General features: G+C 40.0%; 1 protein-coding gene across 3 annotated transcripts in view; it reads left to right on the plus strand.

The window, feature by feature from the left end:
• zgc:158766 (uncharacterized protein LOC100009641 homolog) overlaps nt 1-26,971 on the plus strand; it is a 58,296-nt gene that overhangs the window by 18,859 nt on the left and 12,466 nt on the right. For 2 of the 3 annotated variants that reach the window (XM_017695811.2, XM_017695813.2), the window contains exons 3-17: nt 964-1,574; nt 1,767-2,287; nt 10,361-10,558; nt 13,154-13,277; nt 16,359-16,452; nt 19,430-19,516; nt 19,988-20,104; nt 20,209-20,307; nt 21,291-21,433; nt 21,628-21,766; nt 22,292-22,414; nt 23,156-23,320; nt 23,812-24,097; nt 24,993-25,584; nt 26,616-26,865. In XM_017695811.2, the coding sequence (XP_017551300.1) occupies nt 964-1,574; nt 1,767-2,287; nt 10,361-10,558; nt 13,154-13,277; nt 16,359-16,452; nt 19,430-19,516; nt 19,988-20,104; nt 20,209-20,307; nt 21,291-21,433; nt 21,628-21,766; nt 22,292-22,414; nt 23,156-23,320; nt 23,812-24,097; nt 24,993-25,584; nt 26,616-26,865 (3,549 nt within the window). The remainder of the gene's footprint in view (nt 1-963; nt 1,575-1,766; nt 2,288-10,360; nt 10,559-13,153; nt 13,278-16,358; nt 16,453-19,429; nt 19,517-19,987; nt 20,105-20,208; nt 20,308-21,290; nt 21,434-21,627; nt 21,767-22,291; nt 22,415-23,155; nt 23,321-23,811; nt 24,098-24,992; nt 25,585-26,615; nt 26,866-26,971) is intronic. The other variant, XM_017695812.2, reaches the window with a different exon arrangement.

Below are 26,971 nucleotides of genomic sequence, written 5' to 3' on the forward strand. Positions count from 1 at the left end.
AGCATACTGTGAAAAAAACAAAGCACACCACATTATCTTACATCACATTACACATACATTTTTTTTATTATTCCTTTCTTTTTTTGTCTATATTTGATAACAGATACGTAGAATTTACCTAGAATTTGTTCCGTACAAATTTGTCATAGACAGAGTTCTGCTGAAGAGTTTGTCTGCTGCGTAGGTGTTTGGCTTTTTAGTGGGGTGGTAAAAGCAGGCGTGACTGCAGGTTTGGTGAGACTATATAAGCATTGAGTCATTCAGATGAAGCAATCTCTTCAGCCCTAAATACCTCTAAGCAGAGGCAACACGGACAGTCAGGATGGGAAAAAAAGTGTTTTATCAGGGTTTACAACTAGAAGGTGTTGTCCAGAATCATTGAAAGTCTTAATAGAATTGCTAAATGAAAATCTTTAACTCCAGAGGCTAAAATGAGAGTAATTAAAGGTAAAATCTGTCTATTTTTCAACAATTGTAATCAAATGGTTAAGATGTAAACAGAGTGCTCGGTTCTGTTGAAACTTAATGAGTCATTGAATTGTTCACAGTGGCGATAGGAACCAGACGTCTGTAGAGTTTAATGCCTTAACCCTTTAAATTCTGGTGTTTATTACATGATAAGGCTTATTAATCAGTAACTGCATGGACTTCAGTGGAAGCTGGTTGAGCTGCTCTTAGGTTATGTGTAATAAAACAGGTGAATTCTAAAATTTTGGGCTGGCCAATGGACTCTGGCCATTTAAGGGGCTAAAAACTACACATGAACAGTTCTGATTTGATAAGTTTCTCTACTATGAATCATTTCACTTCAGATTTCTCTGAATGACGTTATGTACATTGCAGTGCCTTAATTGTACTGAACTTTTTTAAAATTCTAGTTTAAATCTTTGAACCAAAAATGTCAAGCAAAAATGAGATTTTTGGCCATCCCTTCAAGCTTGTGTTCTATTTTTTTCCTCTCAGCTGCGCTTCAAAGGCCTGGTGCTGTACCACGAGGGCTGGCCGCTGTGCATCCACGAGAAAGTGGTCCTTCAGCTCGCTCCTTTGCACAAAGTGCGGCTGAGGCAGGGCGACTTCTACCTGCAGGTTGTTCCGTTGGGCCGCAAGGCGGCCAAGCTGGTGATAAAATGCTTGTCGGGGAGTGGGCAGGCGCTGGCCGAGATAACCGTCCCCGAGAGCATGTACGGCAGCATTTTTACCGCTGACTTCCTGCAGCATGTGACCCGTGAGCGCAACCTTCAGCCTCTCCACAACTGCTTGCTGAGCGCCGGAACGGCCGTCTACCGCACCCCCTGGAGGAACGTGGTCAACCCTTTGTGTGTGAGCAGCGCCGCCATGTTGGGCACCACCCTGAGGGGGCAGCTGGGCTCCCCCTGCAGCACCCATGGCTCCACCGGGACACTGGACAGCCGCCGCAGCTCCAGAGACTCCCTGGGCTCTGAATCCACAGCGTCCGAACCACTGCTGGGCCACAGCCCCGAAGACATACTGACTACACGCCAGCCGAACCCCTCTCACAGGGCTGGGACACCAAACCTGGAGGAGGGTGAGGGGCGAGGAGGAATCAGCTCCAGGTGGGTCTAGACAGCATGGTCTGAAGTAAATCATTCATGTGGAACTCAATGAGTCACTCAATGTCAACAATTATCAAAAATTATTTCATGCATTTACATAAATACTCAGTGCACCTGCCTCACCTCATATATTAATAAACAGTACAAGCCCCCTGCTCAAATAAGTATCATTGTTTTGGGTTTTTTTTTCAGTTTATTGCCCAGGCCTAGCTCCTCCAGGTCACTCTCCTTCAGCACGGACCTCAGTAACCCCAGCCCACGCAGACGCCACCCCAGAGACTCGGCCGCCTTTGAGACACGCCGACTCTTTCGGAAATCATACATGGAGGCCTTGCAGAACCCCATGAATTTGGGCTCCAGCTCAGAATCCATCCTGGATGAGACAGGCCGTCCATCGTCTGCCCAGCGGGAGTCCCTGCCCCGCCGGATCTGCGCCCGCGGTTGGTTGGGAGGGGACGAGCCTCACTCCGGATCTGGATCCCCTCTCCTTTGCTCCACTACACAGAACAGCCATTCTGAGAGGCGCTCCAAATCTTTGGAACGGACTAGCAAAGCCTCTCAGGTTAAAGGTCACCGGGCGCGGTCTTCCTCAGGTGGCTCCGGTGGGGTTTCTCCAAAGAAATTGATGAACGGCTATGCACTGCGCTTTGGCAGGATTGACCTGGAGGTGGCGTTTTCCGGCACAGATAGACGCACCTGCAAAGCAGACTCAGGTACAGTAGTACTACATCTGCTGATGCTAGCATTGCTAAGAATGAGGGCAACAGGTTGCTAGTATAACCCTATTTAGCCCCTGGCTACCTCGTCCATTTTTTAAAGGCAAAGCATAAGAAACTACAGAGTGCCTACAGCCATTGGAATGTTCGAAACACCCATGCATTTAAGAGTTAAGTGTATGAGATCAGGCTTGATCTGATACAGTAGTTTTCTTTTTTTCATCCTTCTTCTTTTTGAATGATGTCATGTCTTTGTGGTCTTATTTTACAAATATAGTCTTGTCTTACAAGACAGAACTGTACCTGATCATATGTTTAAACAGATGTGTGTACACTTGGTTAGTGATCTATAGAGCTGATGTCAATTGTGTCTGTTAGTGCTCTTTAATGTTAGCTATTTTATCTTCTTCTTCTTCTCGTTTATTTTTCGGATTTTTGTTAGCTCTGCTAACTCTCCCACAGTTTTTGAGATCTCGACACCGGTCCAACTCCAGACTGTTCGGACTGATCCAGAATGGTGTGCTTGATTTTCATACAGTCATTGTTAAATGACCATTTTTCCCCATAGGAATCAGTAGGAGCAAACCTATGCACCCACCTTGCATCGTGATACAGGTCCATTAACACAAACACCTTATTAACCACGGGGGGTACGTTGGCAACCACCTAGCAGCACCCTAGCAGCCACCTGGGAAACCGTAGCAACCACCTAGCAACATCACCTTTGCAACCACTTAAAATAGCATAGTAACCACCTGGAAACACCCTAGCAACCATCTTGTAATTGATTAGGCTGTGCGATAACACAGTTTTCTTGTTTGTTCATTTGTTGTTCATAATATGCATTGATCATTCATGTTATTGAATTAGTTTCAATAAAAGATGAATTATGAAATATGTTAAATTAAATTGATCTTTTATCAAATTAATGCAGTTAAATCAGCACATAATTTATTTAAATTAGGTGTTTTGTTGCTAGAATTTATCAAATCAGTGTAATTGTTAGAGGAGATGACATATGTATAGATATTACTGATATTTCGAACCAGTTTCTAACCAATTTAAATTGCGGCCGATGTTGATAATTAAGGTTCAGAGCTGTTTTTAGTCATTTTAGCCATCAAGGCCAGCATTTCTGCTTTTTCTAGGTCAGGCTTGAAAGCTGAACGTAGTGCACTGGACTGTCAGTTAGTTGTGGTTGTGATGACACAGCACATGAGTAATCAGTCTTCCCACCTATAACTTGGACAACATTGTTTATAATGATCTACTAATTCTTTGAAAATAAGCCATTCTTATTGCATTTTACTGTATTTATGCTTCACCTGAGGAGGACTGCACAGTACTGTAGATCGTCTACAGCATGCGACGAAGCTGAGTACAGCACTGTTCTGTTCCTCGAGGCACACGTTCCTTCGCTGAGTCCTCACACCCTTCTACACGCCTAGCTGCCTGTGTGGAAGCGTGCAGCCTAAGGCTCTAAAAAGCACTCTGGTTTCGTGCTCTTGTTCTGTTGTGGCTGCGCCGTGTGCTGCAGCGTGTAATTATCACCTGCATGGAGCGGGACGCTTTACAGCCCTGCTCAACTGATCCCTGCATGTGGGGGCTCATGCAGTGTGTGTGTTTTGGAGATGTTTTAGTGGCAGGTATGGCCCAACCCTGCTGACGTGTGGCGCTGGAGACTCGCACACTGTTTTTCTTTCCCATAAGTCTCTGTTTTGATGCCCTGTAGGCTAGATACCGCTATGGAGAGAGTGGGACTGAGTCGCTAAGGGAAACCTCACTGTTTTAGTTAGGCTTTCCTGCTATTGATATCAGAGAAAAAAGGGTGGCTTTTTCACACACTATCTGCTGCGCCGCCACAGAGAGAGTTTCAGCCTGTCGGAAACTCTAGTGCAGTATTTTCTGAGTGGCTTGAGCAGATAAATGACCTGCTTTATTTGTCACTCAGAGGAATACTTTTAATACTATCCCGCTTCGCACTAGAGCTACAGTGTACAGACCTCAAATCTAGAAAAGCTGGGACAGAATGTGAAATGCAGATAAAAAAAAAAGGAAGCAGTGATTTGTAAAGCCACGTAGTCCTGTATTTAAAATTAAACAGTACAAAGACCAGATGACATGTTTTACCTCATCAACCAAACAGCTGAGACAGAGTGCAGTTTAGGACTTGCAAAGTAGTATAAATATCTTTAAAAAGGTGATATAAATATGTTTAGGTATGTGACGTGGCACCAGAATTCAGACGCTAGCAGATCATAGAAAGAGACGTTTAATCTCAAACAAGGGATTGGAAAAAATCGTAACCAAAAAACAGTCCAAGAGTCCAAGACACTGATCCAAACAGACAGCGCTATAAAAGGGGTAAGGCAAAAAGTCGAGAAACAGGTAATCCAAACAAAGGTGAAAAAACACAAGAAGGCAATCACAACAAATGCTCAGTAGGTCACAGGGAGTCAATAATTCACAAAGTTCCTAAACTAAGCCCGGCTTATATACTAAAGCTAAAAGTCATGTGACACATTATGCAGGTGAACATGATTAAAATTCTGGAGATTGTGAGCGCTGATAGGAGCGCGAATATGGTCAGAGGTCATGTGAGTTTCTGGAGACTCCTGGGAACTGGAGTCTGAGTTGGACTCCGACTGTGGCTGAGCAGTCACATGATCTCTCACAGAATGCTGGGAAATGGTGTCTTTAAGGGAGTGGATGCATGACAGGGTATAAGAGGAGCATCCAGGAGAGGCCTAGTCTTTTATGACTTAGGCTTACGACTTTGCTGAAAAATGTGTCAGTGAAGAATCCAACAGTTCTCAGTGCACAATTGCAAGGATTTTATTAACTTCACCCTCTACAGTACAGTTTGATGATAATATCATCAAAATATTAAACGGAATCCTGAAAAATCTGTGCAAGGCTGAAAACCACAGTTGAATGCCTGTGACCACAGATAGCACTGCATTAAACACTGGCAAGCTTCTGTGATGGATATCACACATGGACTCTAATATACTGACAAGCCGTTGCTAATAGACACTGTTTGTAGCTGCATCTACAAATGCGAGTTATAGACTGTTCTATGCACAGCAGAATTAATGCTCTCCACGCCAATAAGGAAAATGGCCAGATTTTTACCAGCAATGTTCAAAAGCCAGGGTCTGTCGTGGGGTTGGGGTGTATTAGTGGATGACTCACACAACTGTGGAGACTATAGACTATAGACTATAGAAACATTTTGGAGAAACGTGATGGCTTCTAGATGACGTCTTTTTCAGGGATGTTTATGCTTATTTGACATGACAAGCGGGGCTTAGCCAGAATGTTTACATTGGGGTGGCCAGGTTAGAGGATTTTTAGTGGGGTGGCAAACTACTTGGACAAGAAACAAAGTGAGACAGCAGTTAATGATGTTTTTCTGCACTTATATTAGGCCTACATTACTATAATAACTGGTTTTTAACATTTTTAAAAACAGCTGAAACTGCTATTGTTCCTGTTTCTGGTAAGGCTCATGTAAATCACAGACCAACTTAAAACAAAAATACTCTACTCTATTGACATAGATATGTAGAGTAGCCTATCAGAGCAATGAAAAGCTGATTATTGCATGCATCATCATCTGACATGATCATTATAACTTTTGTTAACTGGAACGTTTCCCTGGTCGCTGCTTTATTGGTGAAAATTGTCTCATTTTATTTAAATGAGATGACCAGAAGGGTGGCCATAAGTCATGCTAGGAAGGCACTGGCCACCTCAGTGACCGCTTGGCTATGCCTCTGATGACAACGGCCTTGTTCTACAACTTATTCTACCTACAATCCAGACCTGCCTCCCAGTGAAAATGTGTCGCAAATTATGAAGTGTAAAATGCAGCAAAAGCCACTTTTAGAACTGGAGTTGAGGCTTCAAATATGGGATCAGTGTTAACAGAACAATAAAATTATAAGGTTTTTGTTTTTAATTGAACGGGTCAACCAGAATGGACTAATCAGTGCTCTGTCTTTATTAGCGGTTCACATATAGCTTCAAACTTTTTTTCAGCTGAGGTTTGTATAAAGGCTTTATTACACATACTCACACTCCAGGTCCCCTTTAAGCTCTTTCCCCACAGTTGAAAGTCAGAGTAATGGAGTGTGTGTCTGAGTATCAGGTGACCCACCTGTGGGAGTCCCTCTGTGGCTCTGTTACGTGCACCGACTCCCACCGCTCCGACGCTCCCACACAGATGGGTTCCCTCCACCATAATAGCAGCCTTTGTGCTGTGGTCAGCTATGGGGGACGCTGAAGTAAACCTTAAAGACTATACACCCTCCCCCTCCCGCTGCTGGTGGGAGCTCTTCTAGCTGGAAACCCAAGATCAGTGAAGACCGGCTCACTTTGTTCACAACACAAACGTCCCATGCAAAATGACAGAATTATAAAGGGTTATTGCCTTTGCTTTGGGGCTGCGTCAGAGCTTTTGTCCATTTAGATTAAGAGTCAGCAAATATGACAATTTAGTCACAGATACTGATGTTAACCCCTCAACATCTAGGGGTGGGTTCACACTTTCTAATTTCCTTCCTTTATAACTATGCAACTTACACATTTTCATAATAGAGACGTTATACTATACTAAATAAATAAATCTTGGTATGGAATCATTTATTGTAGTTACTGAGTAATTCATAGTAACGTAATGTAATTTGTAGTAGTTACAGAATAAGTTATAATAATTACTGAATCAGTCATGTCAGTTATTAAATAATTATATTTGTATTAAGGGCTGATTTATAATACCTACTGAACAATGTATAGCAGTAGCTGAATAAATCATAATAGCTAAAGAAAAAGTTTATGGTAGATGCGGAATAATTTATAGGAGATACGGAATAATTGCAGGCAAACTTCATAGCAGGTACTGTTTAAACGTAACTAAGTAATAGAGTTCAAGGGGTTAATGAGCAAAAAAGTCTGATAGTATCCGCCTGTGTAACTTTATATAGTAGAAAATAAAACACATTCCAGTAATTTTATTTTGCTGGCTGATATGATTGTTAAATGCCGATATATCAGGTTGACCGTGTGCTGGTCTCTAAAAATATCGCAAAAAATATTGCACATTGCTGTAAATATAAAAGAAATACTTTTTGTTTGATTTTGTGATTTTTTTTTCTTTCAATCATTGTACTTCAGATAAAAGTTAGATTTTTGTTAATCTTTTAAGTAAAAGATCAAAAGTATAAGCAATAAAGAATGTTTTTTACAGCCAAGAAGCAGGTGATATGGCCAAAATATGATATCATGCTACTTGCCATAATAAAAGACATTTTCATGATGTACAATAGGTCATGATGTATACATTTATTTTTTTGAACATCTGATCAGTTGGACAAGTGAAAAAAGAACCAACAGTGCTATATTTTAAAAACTACCATCAAAACTATGAGTACAGTTATTTGTATTATATTTAGAATACTGTGTTGCACTACATGTGACTGATTTGTGTTCTCTTTAAAATGAAACAGGCAGTTGGCTCTACAAATGCTCTGCAGACACTGATGATATACACAATATGCTCAGAAAAGTATACTGTATTGTATTGACATAATTTATGATAGTAACAATATACTGTATTTTGCCAGTGGTTTCATGGCCTTTTGTGTGAGAAAGTGCATCAGCAGCAGAGAGGAAATGTAGACTGGAGAAAGACAATGTAGGCAGCTCCAAGAGGAGTGGCCATCAGACAGTCTGACCGCAGACAGGTGTCGGACTTCAAACACACATAGCCTGAATTGTATGCAATCTGTCTTTACCTAAACCGTCTGTATGTCTGTCTGTGTCTATCTGTCTCTTTCTCTTTCTACATCTTAAAGCATTCAGTTTTCAGAATCCTATCATACTAGCATCCCAGGCTTATTACATACAAAGGCTTATTATTTAGTAACTACAGAGACTTCAGTGTTCTCTAGCAGAGCTATTCTTAGGTTCTAGAGTAATAGACCTCTTCTCCTTCTATATGTGGTTTCCCAGCTCTTTGGTTGCCTTTATTTTATATGTAAAGAATGGAATCTAAAAAAAGCCAAAAACGGGCCTAACTTGAAGGTGAAGACAGGCAAAAATATTTTGCTAGATGGTAAAAAACAAAAGAATGTCCATTCCAATCTATCAACAAGATCACTGCATACTGGGCCACAGAATAATTTGCATATATTTTTGTGTTAATAGTTCCCTAAGCTAAAACTGTATAGTGTTTAGATTGAGACGTCTATGAAAATCACAGATAGATCTGCTTTTCAATAATGCTGTAGAAAGTGAACTGCTTATGTCTCCAAACATCCAGAAGAGGGAACTCTCACCGGTTTTCTCATCAATAAAATGGCAGAGATGAAACACCAGCCTTGAGTTTCATGTCTGCCATTTATTGAACACCATATTACAATAAAACAGCCCAAACTACAGTCTTAAAAATATGGTTTGAAGGTTCTTTAAGAAAGGCAATGGTTATATATAGAACCATGAAAAAGATGGTTCTTTAGTAAATTCAGTGGTTCTGTTTAGAACTATGCATTCTATGTAGAACCATTTCATGCTTATTTGGCTCTTGGCATGGTAAAATGGTACTTCAGATTGATGGGCAGCATGTTATATATGGTTCAAAGTAACACCAAAAAAGGTTCTTCGGTTGTTACAAGCTTGACAGTGTAACAATAGCAGGACACTATTTGGTGCTACATAGGACCATTTTCAAACAGGTTCGTTTTCAGAAATGTATAGAATCATACACACCTCATTCTCCTTCAACCTGTCGAACTATTTTACCATGCAAAGAACCTTTTAAGCAAGAAATGGTTCTACACAGAAAGTTCAAAATAGAATCATTGTCATTACTACAAAACCCCTGCAGAACCATCTTTTTTAAAGTGTATAATAACAATTTGTAGAATTTCTGTTATTGAATCCTAGAAGCTCGAAAACTACAGGTAGACGCTGCTCCTATGGCACAAACCAGCTCACCCCTGCCACACACTGCTACATCAGCGATGGCATCTGGATATGAGATTTGAATTAGATAAGAGAGAATTTTACTTTGGCCCAGAAAGTTTGCCACATGCCCACTTTTGCACACTTTTAGTTAAAAGCAAGCCCTCAGTATTCCAGCTGTCTTATTTTCAAACGTTGCTATTGGTGGCATTTTGCTTTCCTCCTGTCCTCCTGTGGTGTGACGAGAGGGGGAAAGGAGCATATTGTAAAATTAAAGCAGCCTGAGGCTCAGGATTTACACACACACTGAGAGCAGGTGGAAGTTAGGATGCGCTACCACAGAATACCCCCACAGCATGCATGTGAAAGTGTGTGTGTGTGTGTGTGTGTGTGTGTGTGTGTGTGTGTGTGTGTGTGTGTGTGTGTGTGTGTGTGGGCAGGTGGCACACCTGGTGACAGTGATGATTCACTGTAGACTCACCTGGTTTTTATAGCAGCCCCACAAAAATCTCCGCCTCCTGCCAGAAAGCCCACATACAGTGAGTGTCTTACTGTAGCTGTTTACTGCAGTGATGATGTCACGTCTGTGTTTGCATCTAACTGTTGACAGGTCTATGACCACACCATGTAAAAAACATGTGACATCTGTACTATCATTCATTAATTTGGGTTCAACATTTTGGAATCACTCTTTTCACTAATATAAATTGAGCTTTGTTGTGAATAAATGTTAAAAATAATCTTAATATAATGTTGGTAGTCAAATGTGTTCAGAATGATGAACACAGCTGTTCCCAAATGACTGAAAAATGAAATGAATATTCAGAATAAAGTTTGAATTAAAATGACATCCATCATATTCAGAATGACTCGTACTTTAAAATACCCTGTAGTGTCTGGCTAATAGTATTTAAATCTACTTGAATAAAATCACAAAACATATCAACATGATGTCATTTTAAACCTTTGGTCTATCATCACAGGGAGATTAAAATGTAAATTGTCATTTATTGACAGCATTTCTAACTTTTCTGAATGAGTTTTTATCCAGCATTAATGTTCCTCTTACTTTAACTGAACCATGTTGGCCTGTGTGTTTTACAGGGCTTGCTGACCCTCCAGCTGTGTCTGAGAGCAGGATTAGCATCAGTGGAGGTGAAGATTTCCCCTCCTCTGTCTCCTCCCGTTCCTCCCTCTCCGCATCTCATGCAGCGCCCCCTGCTGCCTGTGGCCTGACACTGCCCTCACTCATCTCACAGGTCAACCTGGAGCTGCTGACCTCCGCAGCAGTCACTCTACCTGGTGAGCTGACAGAGTGACTCCACAGGGAGAAAACTGAGCTTACACACACCTGATCCTGTTTAGATACCAGATATCCTCATATAGAGACCAGCTCCCAGTTTGATTTGAGCTATGTGTCGAAAGTCATCAAGGCCTCCTGCAGAGACAGTCTGAATCTGATTCAGCTCTTTAGGAATAATGCCAGCACTTTTTTAGCTAATTAAGCATTGGTAGCTTTTTCTCTGAGCTATTTGATGAACGTAAACCTGGATAAACTTCCAGTATCTTCTGTTCTGGCCTAGGGATGCAAAATTTGATGATTTTTAAGGAGTTATTTCAAAACTATTTGAATAATAATATGTTTGTGAGAGTTAGTGAGCTGATATTAAATATGAAAAATTCGCCACATGATTGTGACGCCTTTATTTATTCCGTCAAATCTACACGAGTGTAAAGTGAGCTTGAACTTGATGTTCATCTACACTTTGCTGCAACACTTCCTGTGCACAAGGTATATGCATCTCCCTCACTGAGGCTGATGTGATGCACATCTTGATGCATTGCCAATGATCTGATACATTAAAGATGCATATAAAGCAGCACCCACCATAATACGATATGATTCGCCCCATTGCAATGCATTGTGAATCGACACAATTTGATTCAACACAGTGCAACACAATGCAATAAAATGCTAAAGAATATGATGCAAAGCAATTCAGTATGGTACAGATAGTTTGATTTTATTTCTTTGGTACTTCTTAACAAGACAGTAAATCATTACTTTATAAATTAACTAAAAAAGTGCAGTTTTTCCTTAAAATATTTGTTTTTCTAGTACAGCATCTCCTTTATGCAACACATGGCCTCACAAACAGGCCTTTTCTCAAGTCCTTTTAGTGCAAAATAGTCTGACAAAAAATACCATCCTTTAACACTGTCTCTATAACACTGTGAGCCTGAATATTTGTACAGATACAAAAAGTGTGTCAGTTATTGCCTTTGAACAAGCTGAGCCGTGGAAAAAGTTGCAATATTTGCTCACCAGTCTTTTTTATAGCGGTACCCCTAGGGCTAACCAGAGCTGAATCCGTGGGGAGGGGAGGCAGATGTCTATGCCGTCACGCTGCATCGCCGCTTAAGGCTATTTCATAAGAAGTTAGTCATGTTGCCTGTTATCTTTGCAAATTGCATGCAACTTGTCAAATTGTTGCGCAGACACACCTCCGTCTCACACGAGACTTGGCTGAGAGAAGTGGAGATGAGAAAGCATGCTTGAGAAACCATTTAGTGGGAAGGACTCGATCAAAATATAAAATTATTGGTCACATATCTAAAAAATTAAGGGTCTCTACTAATAATTATATAAGGCTTATAAGCTAAAGCTAATTAGCAAAACACAGGTGAACCACATTAGTATTCCGGAGAGTGAGACCGGTGATTGGAGTGTGCAGGCAGGTCAGAGGTAGCAGGAGACATGTGAATTCCCGGAGGAGTCTGGGGAATGGAGTCGAAGTGGGTATCAGAGCCTGAGGGATGCGTGCCATGTAGCTCTCAAAAATGTCAGAAATGTAGCACTCAGAAATGTCAGAAATGTAAAACTCAGACATGTAACACTCAGAAATGTCAGAAATGTAAAACTCAGACATGTAACACTCAGAAATGTCAGATATTTGACACTCAGAAATGTCAGAAATGTAGATCTAAAAAATGTCAGAAATGTAGCACTCAGAAATGTAACACTTAGAAATGTCATAAATGTAACACTCAGAAATGTAACACTCAGAAATGTCAGAAATGTAGCTCTGAAAAATATCAGAAATGTAACTCTCAGAAATATAACTCTCAGCAATGTCAGAAATGTAACACTCAGAAATGTCAGAAATGTAACACTCAGAAGTGTAATACTCAGAAATGTCAGAAATGTAACACTCAGAAATGTCAGAAATGTAACACTCAGAAATGTCAGAAATATAACACTCAGAAGTGTAATACTCAGAAATGTCAGAAATGTAACACTAAGAAATGTCAGAAATGTAACACTCAGAAATGTCAGAAATGTAGCTCTGAAAAATATCAGAAATGTAGCACTAAGAAATGTAACTCTCAGAAATGTCAGAAATGTAACACTCAGAAATGTAACTCTCAGAAATGTCATAAATGTAACACTCAGAAATGTAACACTCAGAAATATAACTCTCAGCAATGTCAGAAATGTAACACTCAGAAATGTAACTCTCAGAAATGTCAGAAATGTAACACTCAGAAATGTAACACTCAGAAATATAACTCTCAGAAATGTCGGAAATGTAACACTCAGAAATGTCAGAAATGTAACACTCAGAAATGTAACACTTAGAAATGTCAGAAATGTAACACTCAGAAATATAACTCAGAAATGTCAGAAATGTAGCACTCAGAAATGTCAGAAATGTAACTCTCAGAAATGTCAGAAATGTAGCTCTGAAAAATATCAGAAATGTAACACTAAGAAATGTCAGAAATGTAGCACACAGAAATGTAAAACTCAGAAATGTAACACACATTCAGCTTTATGAACTTAACTCTGAATTCTCTCTCACTCTCTCTCTCTCTCTCTCTCTCTCTCTCTCTCAGGTAACTGTGACCGCAGCGGTCATTGTGTGCTCCAGGTGTGTATGAGAAAGCAGATGTGGATGGACGAGAGCTTTACCTGCAGAGAGCTCACCTGCCTGCTGGGCTACTACTGCTCCACACTACGGTGAGACACACTCATACACACACACACACACACACACACACACACACACACACACACACACACACACACACATACACACACACACACACACACACACACACACACACACACACACACACACTCTGTCTTTCTTTTAAAGGGATCTAAAAAAGAGAACAGCCTAACAAACGTCAGTTGCTGTGCTGAGAGTTGCTGGATGGACTAAGAAGTTCCACTGCAGTTCTATAATTAATCAGCGCTCAAGTAGCTTTTTGGAGCTGCTACTTTGGTCCTTCTGCTTCTTAGAAATGCTGTTTCACTTTCACAGCAGTCAGCTATAAACGGATGGGTGCTGTCCAGTCCAGCCTCCAAGCCAGTTAATTTGACCAAAGAATTTGTTTCCAGAATGAAGAAGTGAAAATAACACATCCTCAGAGAACACACTTAAATATGGTATTTCTCTGCACTTTTAGTGCACGGTTTCTTTGAATTATGTCCAGATCTGTTTATTTTGAGCTTAACATATTGAACAAAAATAAAATAAACAGCAAAGAAAAGGTGAATGCATTAATGCATTAAAATGTGCAGAGGTCTTTTCTCTGTGGAGAAACAAAAGCAAACTTCTACATACAACTGTATATACATAGTGTTTACAACTAACAAGCATCCTTAGTACGCAATAAACCCAGTACCAGTCAGGTGCTGCTGACCCAGGTCTGTCTTTATCAGGCTTTGGTCAGACTGCCCTGCAAGTTTGTTATTGAGATTGCTGAAGATTGCGCTGTAACAGCACCTGTGTTGAAAGGTGTGGCCATACTTTTGCTTTCTAAACGAACTACTTCCAGTAACGCAGTGGTCACCAACCCTGCTCCTAAAGATCTAGCCTCCTGCAGGCTTCAGCTCTAACACTGATTAAACCCCACCTTTTCCATCTAATTACTGCCTACAGAGGTCCTCGAATAGATGAGGATAGAAAGAAATTGAAAGAGGCGTATTAGATTTGGAAGGTCGATCTCCAGGAGGAGGGTTGGAGACGACTGCAGTAAAGAATGAACTCCGACTCTGTCTGTGTCTGACTGTCATGACCACTTAACAGAATGTCACGTCCCCTAAAAATTATGCTTCAGCCACACAAATTCTTTCATCCACTTAACTCTGACTTTTTTCATTCTTATATAAATATATAAAGACAGGGCATTGTTAAGTTCTAATTTAGAATTTGAAAATTTACAGAACAAATAAAACCCCACACTGACATGCACCGCTCAGACCACCACTCATGCCAATGCTTCCTGTGTTGATATGAGATATGAGCATGATAACTGTGTCTGTTTTAGCATGTCTGAAATCAGACATTGTTGATTTACCATCATATTGTGGTTGGTTTGTGTAGTGGTTAACACCTCTGCCCTCTACGCGGGGTTCAATCCCCCACCTTGGTAAGCACCCTACACTATACCAATAAGAGTCCATGGGCAAGATTCCTAACACCACCTTCGCCTACCTGTGTAAGATGATCTAATTGTAAGTCGCTCTGGATAAGAGCGTCAGCCAAATGCCATAAATGTAAATATTCAAAAACAGACACTAACAGATATTGTTTAATCAAATCTTTATTTATGTAGCATCTTTCCTTTAGGCAGTTATAAAGCAAAGTGCTTTGCAGATTTTCACAAAAGAAGATAGGAAGAAGAAGAACATGAAACAAATCTGAGTAAAGGTTAATAATAGAACACATATATTATCAGTAAAGGCATTGATTAAGATAATAAAATAATCTTAATCTTAATAAGGGGGCAGTCGTGGGCTGGAGGTTAGGGAACTGGCCCTGTGACCGATCCCCAGTACTGACAGTCTATGACTGAGGTGTCCTTGAGCAAGACACCTAACTCCCAATTGCTCTCCGGGTGCCGTGGATAGGGCTGCCTGCAGCTCTGGGTTAGTGTGCTCACTTCCCCCTAGTGTGTGTGTATTCACTTATGTTTCACTTCATGGATGGGTTAAATGCGGAGGTGGAACTTCCCAGTTTGCGGGATGAAAAAAAGTATCACTTATCTTAATCATAAATTCAAGACGAGAGAATTATGAAAAAGAAGTTAAGAAAGTAAGTCTTAAGATTACATTGCAGAATATCCACGGACTGCCCTCCTGTCGCTATGTCTTTATCCATGCTATTGTATTGTGCATTATGGATTTCAGAACTCAGTTCAGAAATGTGGGTCTATAAACAAACCAAGATTTTTAGCAACATGCTTAAATTAAAGTTGGAGAAAGTTGGAGACATCCACATGCTGATACAGTCAATGACCAGGCGAAATATATATGAAACATAGAACTATGTGTCAACTGCATAGCAATGAAAATCAATCCCATTACCTCTGATTATGGAACATAACAAACAGTCGTATGAAATCACAGAGATCTAATAGAGATCTAGATCTAGAAGTAAAATTTGGCCTTTTATGATACATTTTATATTGTTTTCCAATATTTTCAAAAGAAACTGTGCACTAAGTTGAACAGAACATACCATATTTAAGCATGTTCTCCGTAGAAGATGTGTTCATTTATTTTAACTTAGAAAAGCAACAAAATGTCATTTAACCTTTTGCATCTGATTGTGCAGCCAAAAAGAACAGTAGCCAAAATGGAATCCAGAAGACCTAATGTCACAGCTACTAGATGAATTTCCGAGTGACTCAAAAAAGACTCCGTTTGACAGATAACATCTGTACCAGTTAGCAGCAGTGCCCGAAAGGCCCACTGCGTCCCCCTTTAAGATATTGTGGTCGACAGTGTCTTATGCTGCACTCAAAGAGCAGAAGAGTGGAGGCCCTTTTATCATTAAGAGTCGTATGTGTAGCTGCCTGTTCGGTGTGCAGTTCTTGCAGGTGTGTTATCTTTGGAAACACACAAACTAGGCAAAGAACGGAGTCCTCAGGACCCAGACAGAAGAAAAGATGAAAATCAGGCCAGTGAGGTTGAACTAAGTCTCTGTGGTCATGCTGAAGCAACCTAGCTTCAATGAGCATATTTGAAAGCTCTGTGGTGTGAGAACTCATTTCAAAGCAATGGGTGATTGTAATCTATTCTTCCTTTCAGAAAAGACAAGAGAGACGTGGGGTTGACCGTCCTAGTGGACGCTCGGAGGCAGCAGGCCAGTCCTGTGCTTTTCTCAGCGCTGTCTCAGCTTCAGGTGAAAACACAAACGTGAAGTTTAAAATTCAAATCAGAATATAATTCATTACATGAATGTGTACTTAAGTTAGCTCAGATTCTTTGTGACCTTGCCAAATTACTCAAGTGCTTAAGTGCTGAGATTCGGTATTGACTAGATAGATTTGCTCAGTATACTCAAATATAAGGCAACGAAATGTAGTTGGCATCTACCAGAAGTGCAAATAGCAGCAATAGTGTAAAACAGATGAAATATATAACTATATGAACATTATACATAATTACAAATATATCTATGAATGTAATATATAATACATTATATATATTTATGTACACCAGTCAGGCATGACATCATGTCCACCTCCTTGTTTCTACACTCATTGTCCATTTTATCAGCTCCTCTTACTGTATAGCTGCACTTTGTAGTTCTACAGCTACAGACTGTAGTCCATCTGTTTCTCTGATACTTTGTTAGCCCCCTTTTACCCTGTTCTTCAGTGATCAGGACCCCCATGGACCCTCACAGAGCAGGTACTACTCGGGTAGTGGGTCATTCTCAGCAGTGCAGTAACACTGGTGTGTTAGTGTGTGTTGTGCTGGTACAAGTGGATGAGACACAGCAGTGCTGCTGGAGTTTTTAAACACTCTGTCCATTCACTGTCCACTCTATTAGACACTCCTACCTTGTCAGTCCGCCTTGTGGATTTAAAGTCAGAGACGACAGCTCATCTGCTGCTGCACAGTTTGTGTTGGTCATCCTCTAGTCCTTCATCAGTGGTCCCAGGACGCTGTTGGCTGGATATTTTTGGTTGGTGGACAGTTCTTAGTCCAGCAGTGACACTGAGGTGTTAAAAACTCCAGCAGCACTCAAGCACCAGTGTTACTGAAGTGCTGAGAATGACCCACCACCCAAATAGTACATGCTCTGTGAGGGTCCATGGGGGTCCTGACCACTGAAGGCAGAGTAAAACTCTACCACAGTCTGTAAAGACTGCAAATTAACTTCAAGGTTGTGTTGTGTAGCCTGCTAAGTGTTTTAGTTACATTGCTAACTAGGCCATTCTTGCCAACTGTCCTCTAGTCACAGTATCCCCAGGCTGTGAATTTCAGGGGGGGGGGTTGAGGGGGTCTGCCCCCACCCATAAGCAGTTAACATAATGTAAAGTTACCGCAAGACTGTTCGAAGTCTATATACGAAGTTGGTTTCCGTTGATAACTAGAGATGTGCAATATGGCAAGAATATAATACTGCGATAGTATTTATGTAGCAAAGTATATCACAACATTTCTTTTGTTGAGAGAACAAAAGAAACCGTAGTGCTACATTAAAAAAAATACCATCAATTTATTTGATTTTTATTCAATATGACTACTTTGTTGCACTAAATCCAGTTAACTGGGACTAATTATGCTCTCTTTAAATGAAACATGTAACCGGTCAGTGTTCAACAAGTACTAATCACAAGTGCACACGATATGTTTACAAAAGCATATTATATTATATTGTGACATACCATCATGATAATGATATAAGTCTTATTGATACATAAAGCATAAAAACATAAAACATATTCTAAGGCTATGTTCAAAAGGACTTATCGCTGTTGTCTGAAGAAAACCTTGTTTCTCCTAAACGATAACTTTACAGGAGAAGGAAAAAACCTACTTCACTTTTATTGGTAGTCAATGGACTCAGAAGTCATTTTGGGCCATTTGTTTTGGTCCATTCTTCATGAAATTTACATACAGTGTAAAGGACAAGAGGTTTTTTCAAATAATGTCAAAAACAATGAAAATGACAAAAATGGAGATACGAGGATTGTGCTGTATTTACATTGCAGTGAAGCAAAGCGCTAGCTGACAGTTCTAGCAAAGTTTAGCTGTCCAAGTTAAGGTTAGTTCTATGCTGTAATAAAACGCAGATTAAAAAAAATCTCCCACTAAGTTCTTCTCCGACTGTCGTCACCACTGAGCTCAGCGTTTAGTCTGAATGGGAATGTGGAGACGTAATGCACCACAGCACATTTTAATCATCTGATTGGCTTCTGCCCAGCGATAGTCACTTCTCACTTGCTTGAAGTGCTTCACGCCGCAGCACAGTAATGTACGTGCTTGAACATCTGTTGTTTTGATTTCTCTCTTTATAAAGTGCCGGACTTGTTCGTCTACACTACCTGTGCTCTCGCTTATCCTCTAAACGAAAGGGTTGCATGACTAGTTATAGACATTTCAGTGACCAGTGAGAGGGACTGACCTAAAAGTTGCTACATATCGGATGTTTTTACTCGTCACACCGTCATAATGAAACAAATCTATTTTACATACAAAGACAAAGATTTGAGCCGCTTTTGTCTGCAGTGAAAACGTAGCTTAATAGCTGCAAAATACCTAAAAATAGGCTTTAAAAAGAAAAAAATAAAGGTTTCAATATAAAAACTGAACAACTGTTATAATTATAAAAATAATTAAAAAACGTGATACCTATAGTTCATAAACACACCCCCACCGTCCCCCTTGTTTACTATTTCTTTACAATTTGACCCCCGATTGTACCCCCTATGCCAAACGACACTACACCACTGTGGCAGATGATGTTGTGCTTGGGTCAGACACATTGCCCCATGCTTTTAGGCTTTGCTAAGGCTGTATGTCTTCACATGTTGGCCTCAGGGGGCTGATGTGAGGCCTGTTCTTGCTTGTCCTCTAAGCAGACAGGGATCAGCCTTAACTCAGACAAATAGGCATGCATCCACCCAGCCCAAGGAGCTGTCAAAACTACAGCACTCACAACTTTAGTGCAGTTTTTGTGGCTATCAGTAATCCTATCTCTCTGTCATTTCAATAGTAAGTCTATTTTAGTCTACAGATTAGGTTTTGAAGGAAGCCTTGCATGTCCATGAACACTTTGACAGTTAATCCTGCTGCTAATGCCATAAATATTGTGATTTAGCTGTGTTTGATACTTTGGGATCATTTCATGCTTTGTCTTTCTCCAGGCTTCTCTCCCGAATGCACTTTACTCTGTTTTGATACTCTCCGACAAAGAGGCGTCCGTCAAACTCGAGAGAGATTTCTCAGTTCCAGTGAGTGAACTAGCATTTCAGAACGTTCTAAAGTGAAATGTCAACATGATTTTTTTGTAGAATTGTTCTGCACTGGTCCAGAACAGTTCCTGGAAAGGATGAAAGGGTGTTTTGCACTGATGCAATGATCTTTTAAGCCTAGGTATTCCACAGAAAACAGCCGTTATGGTTGACTTTTATATCTCATGCTGAAAGATATCAGGAAGCTACAAGAATGCAGCCCTGCTCATGACCTTGAACAGTGTTATATAAAGGCTGAGGGTGTTTCATGTCCTTGGTGTTAGAGAGTATAAAGCTCAGTGTATGGAATTGAGTGCACAGTAACATGACATAAAGCAGCACAACTCAGAATGGGAATACATGAATATATCATTTCATATCAGCTTTTACTGAAGGCATGTTTTTACTTTGACTTTTTAATTCTCCTTTTAATTCTACTTGTATCTGATTCTGTTGTCTTTTGCTCTCCAGTGTGAAGTCTTGACCTCACTGAAAGCTCTGCTAAAGCACATCGACTCCTCTCAGCTCACAAAAGAGCAAGACGGCACTTTTCCATATGACCACAACCACTACATCCAGTTCAGACAGGTAGGCTCACAAAGACTTGGCATTTCATACCTCCTTTACAAGGCAGCTTCAGCTGCAGAGATAGCATTCAATTCAAAGAGGTCAATGTTGTTTATGATCTGTAGAAAATGGAGCAGTTCTCCAGTAGCTGCAGCACTGCCATCTCGTCCCTCCAACGCTCCATCGATGTCCTGAGCAGCAGCGGCAGTCTGGAGACAGCCAAGGTCAGACTGATTACACCCATATCAGATCAGACATTTTTCACTTTCTTATAAAAACATACATCCAGCAGGAGTTCCAAATTAACTTAACAACTTTCTGGACATGAAATCTAGTGATACATAATAAAGGCCTTTCAGCTGAGAGTTCTAATAAATAGTACAGTACAGTCCAAGCCTGTTTGATGCCTTCGCTAAGGGTCTATTTGTGGGTCCAGACTTCATTCCTCAGTTTCAGAATTCAGAAATGGCATAGAAGTTTAATAGCACATCGGATAATTTAAATTAGATACTGAATAATGCATAGCAAATACTCAATAATTTATATTACATGCTCAGTAGATACTGAGTAATTAATAGTAGATACTCAATAATGTTTAGTGGTTACTGAATAATTAAGTGTAAATACTGAACAATTAATAGTGGATACTGAACAATTAATAGTAGGTACTGAATAATGAATAATAAATACTGAATAATGATTAGTAGCTACTGGATAATAGTAGATACTGAAAAGACAGAATAATAAATACTGAATAATGTATAGTAGATACTGAATTATGCATAGTAGATACTGAATAATATAATATATATAGAGAGTAATGCATAGTAGTGACTAAATTATGTTTGGTAGATACTGAATAATGTATAGTAGTTACTGAGTAATTCATAGTAGATATGGAATAATGTATAGTGGTTACTGAATAATTCATAGTAGATACTGAATAATTTATAGAAGATACTGAATAAATAATAGTACGCACTGAATAATGTATAGTGAATACTGAATAATGTATGATAGCTACAGAATAATAAATAGAAGATACGGAATAAAATATAGTACATACTGAAAGATGTATAGTATATACTAAATAATGTATAGTAGATACAGATTAATTAAAGGTAGATACTGAGTAATTAATAGTAGATACTGAAAAATGTATAGTAGTTGATTAACTTGAGGAGCTTCTGTATGTGTGGTTCTTCAGGAGGTGTCTGAGGTGATTAGTCAACAGAGGAACCTGATGAGGAGTGTGTTGGAGGACACACACCTGAACCACCTCAGAATGGAGGGGGGCACCTTCCTTGCACGGGTCAGAAAAGAGGAAACATGTGAAATCGACAGCTACAGGTACTGCTGCTGATTATCCACAAATCCAGCAAACGCACACCTTTTTCTTGTTGGTCCTAGTTTTTGCTTCACTACACTGTATGTGAGTGTAAAACATGTTTAGAAGATCACTTTGTCTATGAAGGAAAACAACAACTTAGGCCAAAAACAAGCTGGAACCACTTGCCTAAAAAAGTTCTGATCCATTTTTCTAGGGATGCTGTGGACATGGCCTGTTCACTCTACAATCAGATGGACGAGGAGGTCCATAAACTCGTTATTCTGTCAAACAAATCCCTCCAGCAGTTGGAGACCCTTCTGGAGCTCCGCACCTTCCAGGAGGAGAGTGAACAGGTGAGATGGATAGTTTAAAGGAAAACTTTGACCAAAAATGTTCTTACAATGACTGAAAGCTAGTGGGAATCAGTTATCAGAATCATATTCACTGAAAACGAATTCCTCACCCTTAATTTGTGCTCTTTACTGTAACAGTATTCAGTTTAATCAAATCATTTATTATCCAGAATAAAGCGTTTTATTGTAAATAATTAGTTTTTAGTTGTACAGAATGGATAAATTGTTTAGTCTCAGAAACATCTCCACTAAAATCTCAAAATAAAATGCACTACTGATAAAAAGGTTTATCAGTAAAATACTAGCCAGTAAAAACCGTGTAAAGCATCAGAATTCACATTGCATTTATGACATTCTGCAATTGGTCCAGAACAACTTACAGTTTGATCATTTTAAACAGGTAGGTGAGGGTAGTGTTAAGAGTCTTGTTCAAGGACTCTTATTGGTGTAGTATTGGCCTATATAGGGTTCTTTCTTAGTACTAAGATCAGTTTTATAACATGTCCTGTGGGTGTTTTTGGGCAGATGAAGCACTGGTTCAGTGTGGAGGCAGAGAAGAACCTGGCTCCTCTGGACTCTCTCAACTTCACCCTCAACTCCCTGCAGGAAATGAGGCGAAGCCTGGATCAGTTCAGCGAGGAGGCAGTGGTAAGAGGGCATCTCCAGAAACACAGTAACACAGACACAACACGAAAAAATAAGACAACACATTCTCCTCAGAGAACAAACTTAAATATGGCTTTGTTTCTGCGCGTTTTAGTGCACAACTTCTGTTTATTTGCTGAGCTGAACCCTTTAAATGCCCAGTACCCACCAGCAGAAGTTGTACTACAAGCTTCTACAGTATAAGAATAAATTGTGGGTTTAGATTGTTGTCAATGCAGTTACTGAATAATAAACCTTAGTATGTAACAAGGCTGGGATTTAAAAAGTCTAATATACTGGGAAAAATATATATATAAATTGTGCGGTGACTTTCACACAGGCCACATTTTATGTATTATTTCTTATTCAATTACACTAATCAAATAAACAGTAATTGTGCTTTAAAATGCCCAAACTGTATCTGTTTAAAACTCAGATTGAGTCTCGACCTACATTTCAAAGAACGTCAGTGAAGTTAAATTTGCTCAAGGCAAAGGTATTTTTTATATTAAAAGTTATGTTTAAGATTTGCTTTTTAGAGTTATCAGTTATTGTTTTTTTTTCATGTTTAGGTAAATACATGATGTTTTCATTTTTATAGGTTTGGACTACTTTGGGACTACTACTCCTTTTGTTAATAGTCAATCAACACTAAAGATGCTACAAATCTGCATCAGTGCTGATATTTCCTCCCTCAACTCGTCACATATATGCTGTATATTAATGCTGTGATTGTACTGTAAGCAGGTCCGGCAGAAGCAGGCCACAGCGCTGATGAGGGAGTCCAGACATGTGTCCAACTCGACTTTACTAGAGTTAAAACAACACATCAGCTCCATTCTCCAGCGCACGGACACACGCCGGTCTGAGCTGGACATCCTGCTCAAGCTCTACGAGTTCTACGAATCGGTAAAGACCCTTTTGATATTTGTCATAAGAACATACTGTACCATACAACGTGGAGAGACAAACTTGTTTACATCACTTTCTAAGGACTGCATTATAAGTTTAACTTAACAGAAAGGAAACCAGTATTGAATTTGGAGTCCAGTTTAACACATGCAGAAGGGCCAAAACTGGACTAGAGTGTTATTTCAACACTGGTGATTTTCTCTGCACACTGAAAAACTGATGAATTGACTCAGTTTTGTCTTTAGGTTTACTTACTTTTTGGATATATTATTTTATTCATATGGAAATATTGGTCACATGTGAAGGACATTTGAGTGCACAGTTTATATCGAAATCTTCAAGGCTGCATCCTCTCATTTGGGTGTTCTAATGCAGGACTAATCATATTATAACCAGTGATTATAAAACAAAGAGGTGCATATTTGGGGTTTAGAGTAATTTTTTCATGTATCTGATCAAAATAATCGCATAACCATGCCATCCTGCAGGCTGACCAGTGGATGGCGCACTGCAACGATTATTTCCAGCAGCTGAGCGTGAAGGACAGCGGGGTTAGCTACTCTCCAGGTGTCCTGCAGGTTTTACAGGACTACCACAGCGAGGCCAGTAAATTTTCCCTGGAGAACTTCAGCTCCCTGAATGAGACGGTGTCCACACTAGGCAGCACGCGTGAGCTGCAGCGCTGGAACCTTGTCTGGACCGAGTGCCAGCAGACCAGGAGAAGACTGGAAGAGGCGCTGACCAGAGCCACAGAGACACCTGAAAAACTGCAAGGTCAGTAGCCTCTTTAAATCACTACTAATGTAAAGTGTCAATCTCTGACATCAACTAGGAAAAGATTCAGAGCATCATGGAATCTCAATTTTCATCATAATTTGTCTATTCTGGTACGATTCAGAATGATTTTGCTCAGATGTTACTGGAGAATTGGACAATAAACACAAAACATCAAGCATATAGAATCTAGAATGTTACTATTATATAGAATATAGAACATCTAGAATGTTACTATTATATTTAATAAATTAAAGATACAACTACTTGTTTACTTGATACTGTTTACTTGTCATATTGTTTTTATTGTCTGTATTATGTTACTGAACAGTACCAGATTGAATCCCTGTGATATTTGAGATTTCGTGATGCAATGAATTGTTTCCATAAGAGGATAGTTGAATCAAATCATTGTAAGAATACACCCCTTACAATTTTAGTAATATTTAGTGCATATTCATAATATATTCTATATTTATATTGTTTTTTTTTTTTTACATTTGTGGTATAAATTAGTTTCTTTAGTAAAAGGATTGGTTCTATTTGCGTTCTGTTTAGATCCATTTTATGCATAAATGGTTCTTTGCATGGTGAAATTATTTTTCAAATTGATGGAAAATGCCTTATATATGGTTTGAAATAGCACCAGAAAGGATTCTTCTATTGTTAGAAGCTTAACATCATTACAATAGAACACTTTTTGATACTATATAGAACCATATAAGAAACAATTTTACAATGTAAAGAAGCATTTAAGCGTAAATGGTTCTATGTAGATCTTATGGTTCCAAATAGAACCATTCCCTTTACTAAAGAACCTTCAACGTATCATCTTTTTGTACACTAGAGTGTACATTATAATATATTTAATACATTTTATTATTGCTATTATTAGAGCCTGACACCGGCACACCAGACCGCAACTCCTCTGACCTCTCGGAGCCTGGGTCCAGCGTCCACCCACCAGCTGAGAGGCTCAGGAAAACGTCCCTGGACTGCGGAGAGAGCAGCAGCCCCCTGCCAGAAACCCCACCACCTCAGGGGTCCAGACTGTTTGATTTTGAGGAAAAGAAGCCTCACTCGGCGGGCCCTTTCTCCAAGAGCCACTCTCTTTTCCCCTTCTCTCCGTTTCCATTCCCTCCAGACAGCGGGAAGCTCTCTCCGTCGCTCTTCGATGACACAGACAGCGACTGCACCGTGGATTCTTCGTACTCTTGTCGCTCAGAGCCGGTGTACAAAAGCCACCGCAAGCCTCCACTGAAGAAGATCATGAAGAAGACAGTGAGCCATGAGCTGGGGCTGCGGGAGCACCACGGATACACAGGGGTGTACATTAGAGGCCTGGAGGTCAGCAATAACATGTGCATGGAGAAGAAGCTGCACAGGCCGGAGGTGAAGAGTCCACCACTGATCCGCAGCCACAGCCTTTCGTCCCCATCCAGAACTCTCTGCAGACTCAGTGAAGGAGAAACCAAGAGACAGAGCAGGTCAGATAGAGCCAAAGGCACTTAATAGAAAATAGATACTTTACATGATGTCAAGTGATTGATTTAAGTTATACTTTATTAATCCCACAAACGGGGAAATTCCACATCCACATTTAACCCATCCATGAAGTGAAACACCACATACACACTTGTGAATAGACACACACACTAGGGGGCAGTGAGCACACTTGCCCGGAGCGGTGGGCAGCCCTATCCACAGCGCCCGGGGAGCAATTGAGGGTGAGGTGTCTTGCTTGACACCTCAGTCATGTGCTGTCGGCCCTGGGGATCGACCTGCAACCTTCTGGTCACAGGGCCAGTTCCCTAACCTCCAGCCCACGACTGCCCCACAACTTGCTTGTTGTTTTTTTGTTTACCGATTAATTCATTTAACTTTAAGGAAAATCCAGATTGAAGCTTAAGGACCATATGTTCTTTGAATACATTTTTCAACGTAATTAAAACGTATACCAATTATCACTTAATTTGTCTCATACTTTTGGTCACAAAACAATGGAAAAATCTCATTTTGGCTGTGAACTAACATACAGCAATTACATGTAATTTAAAAAAAGTCCCGTTGGATGTGCATCCAAGATATAACTGTACAAAATTTCATCAGTTCAGACCAGTCACAAAAAGTTCTGTGGCATTTTCCTCAACACAATTTAGTTAAGTTAGACCTGAATAAGTTAATTAAGCCTTGGAAGTGTAGAATTATGATTGTCACAGTTGTCATAATTGCTACACGTTCAGTTTATATTACATAATAATTTTAAAACAGTTAACATGGCAAAACATCAACAGGTTCAAGTCTGCACCTCTCATGTTTTTCTTCCTGTTTGTTTTGATATCAGCAAGGACAAACACCCGCAAAGCTCAAATCATAATTAAATATGTCCTCAGGCTAGACTGAAAACCCCTGAACTTGAATAGATAATAGTGATTGTATCATTTTGTTTTATATTGTGTCATATTTGTGATATTTACAGTTATAGACTGCTTGACCTAATGCTTTTCCTCTCCTGCAGTAAAATACAGCACATTATGGATGAGATGATTTCCACAGAGAGGGAATATGTGCGTTCCCTTTCATACATCATCGAGCATTATTTCCCCGAGATGGAGAGGCTGGACCTGCCGCAGGACTTGAGGGGCAAACGCAGCATCATCTTCGGGAACTTGGAGAAGCTGTGCGACTTCCACAGCCAGTACTTCCTCAAAGATCTGGAGCGATGTGCACATACTCCTCTGTCCGTCAGCAGCTGCTTCCTGCGACATGTGAGTCCTCCTGACCACAATACATGTGCAAATATGAGTCAATGTGATTCTTACAGTTTGTGGCTCTTACAGCACTTTTCTCACAAAGACTTCACAACTGAAAAGT

The sequence above is a fragment of the Pygocentrus nattereri genome, chromosome 24, assembly GCF_015220715.1.
Source record: "Pygocentrus nattereri isolate fPygNat1 chromosome 24, fPygNat1.pri, whole genome shotgun sequence".
Taxonomy (NCBI): Eukaryota; Metazoa; Chordata; class Actinopteri; order Characiformes; family Serrasalmidae; genus Pygocentrus; species Pygocentrus nattereri.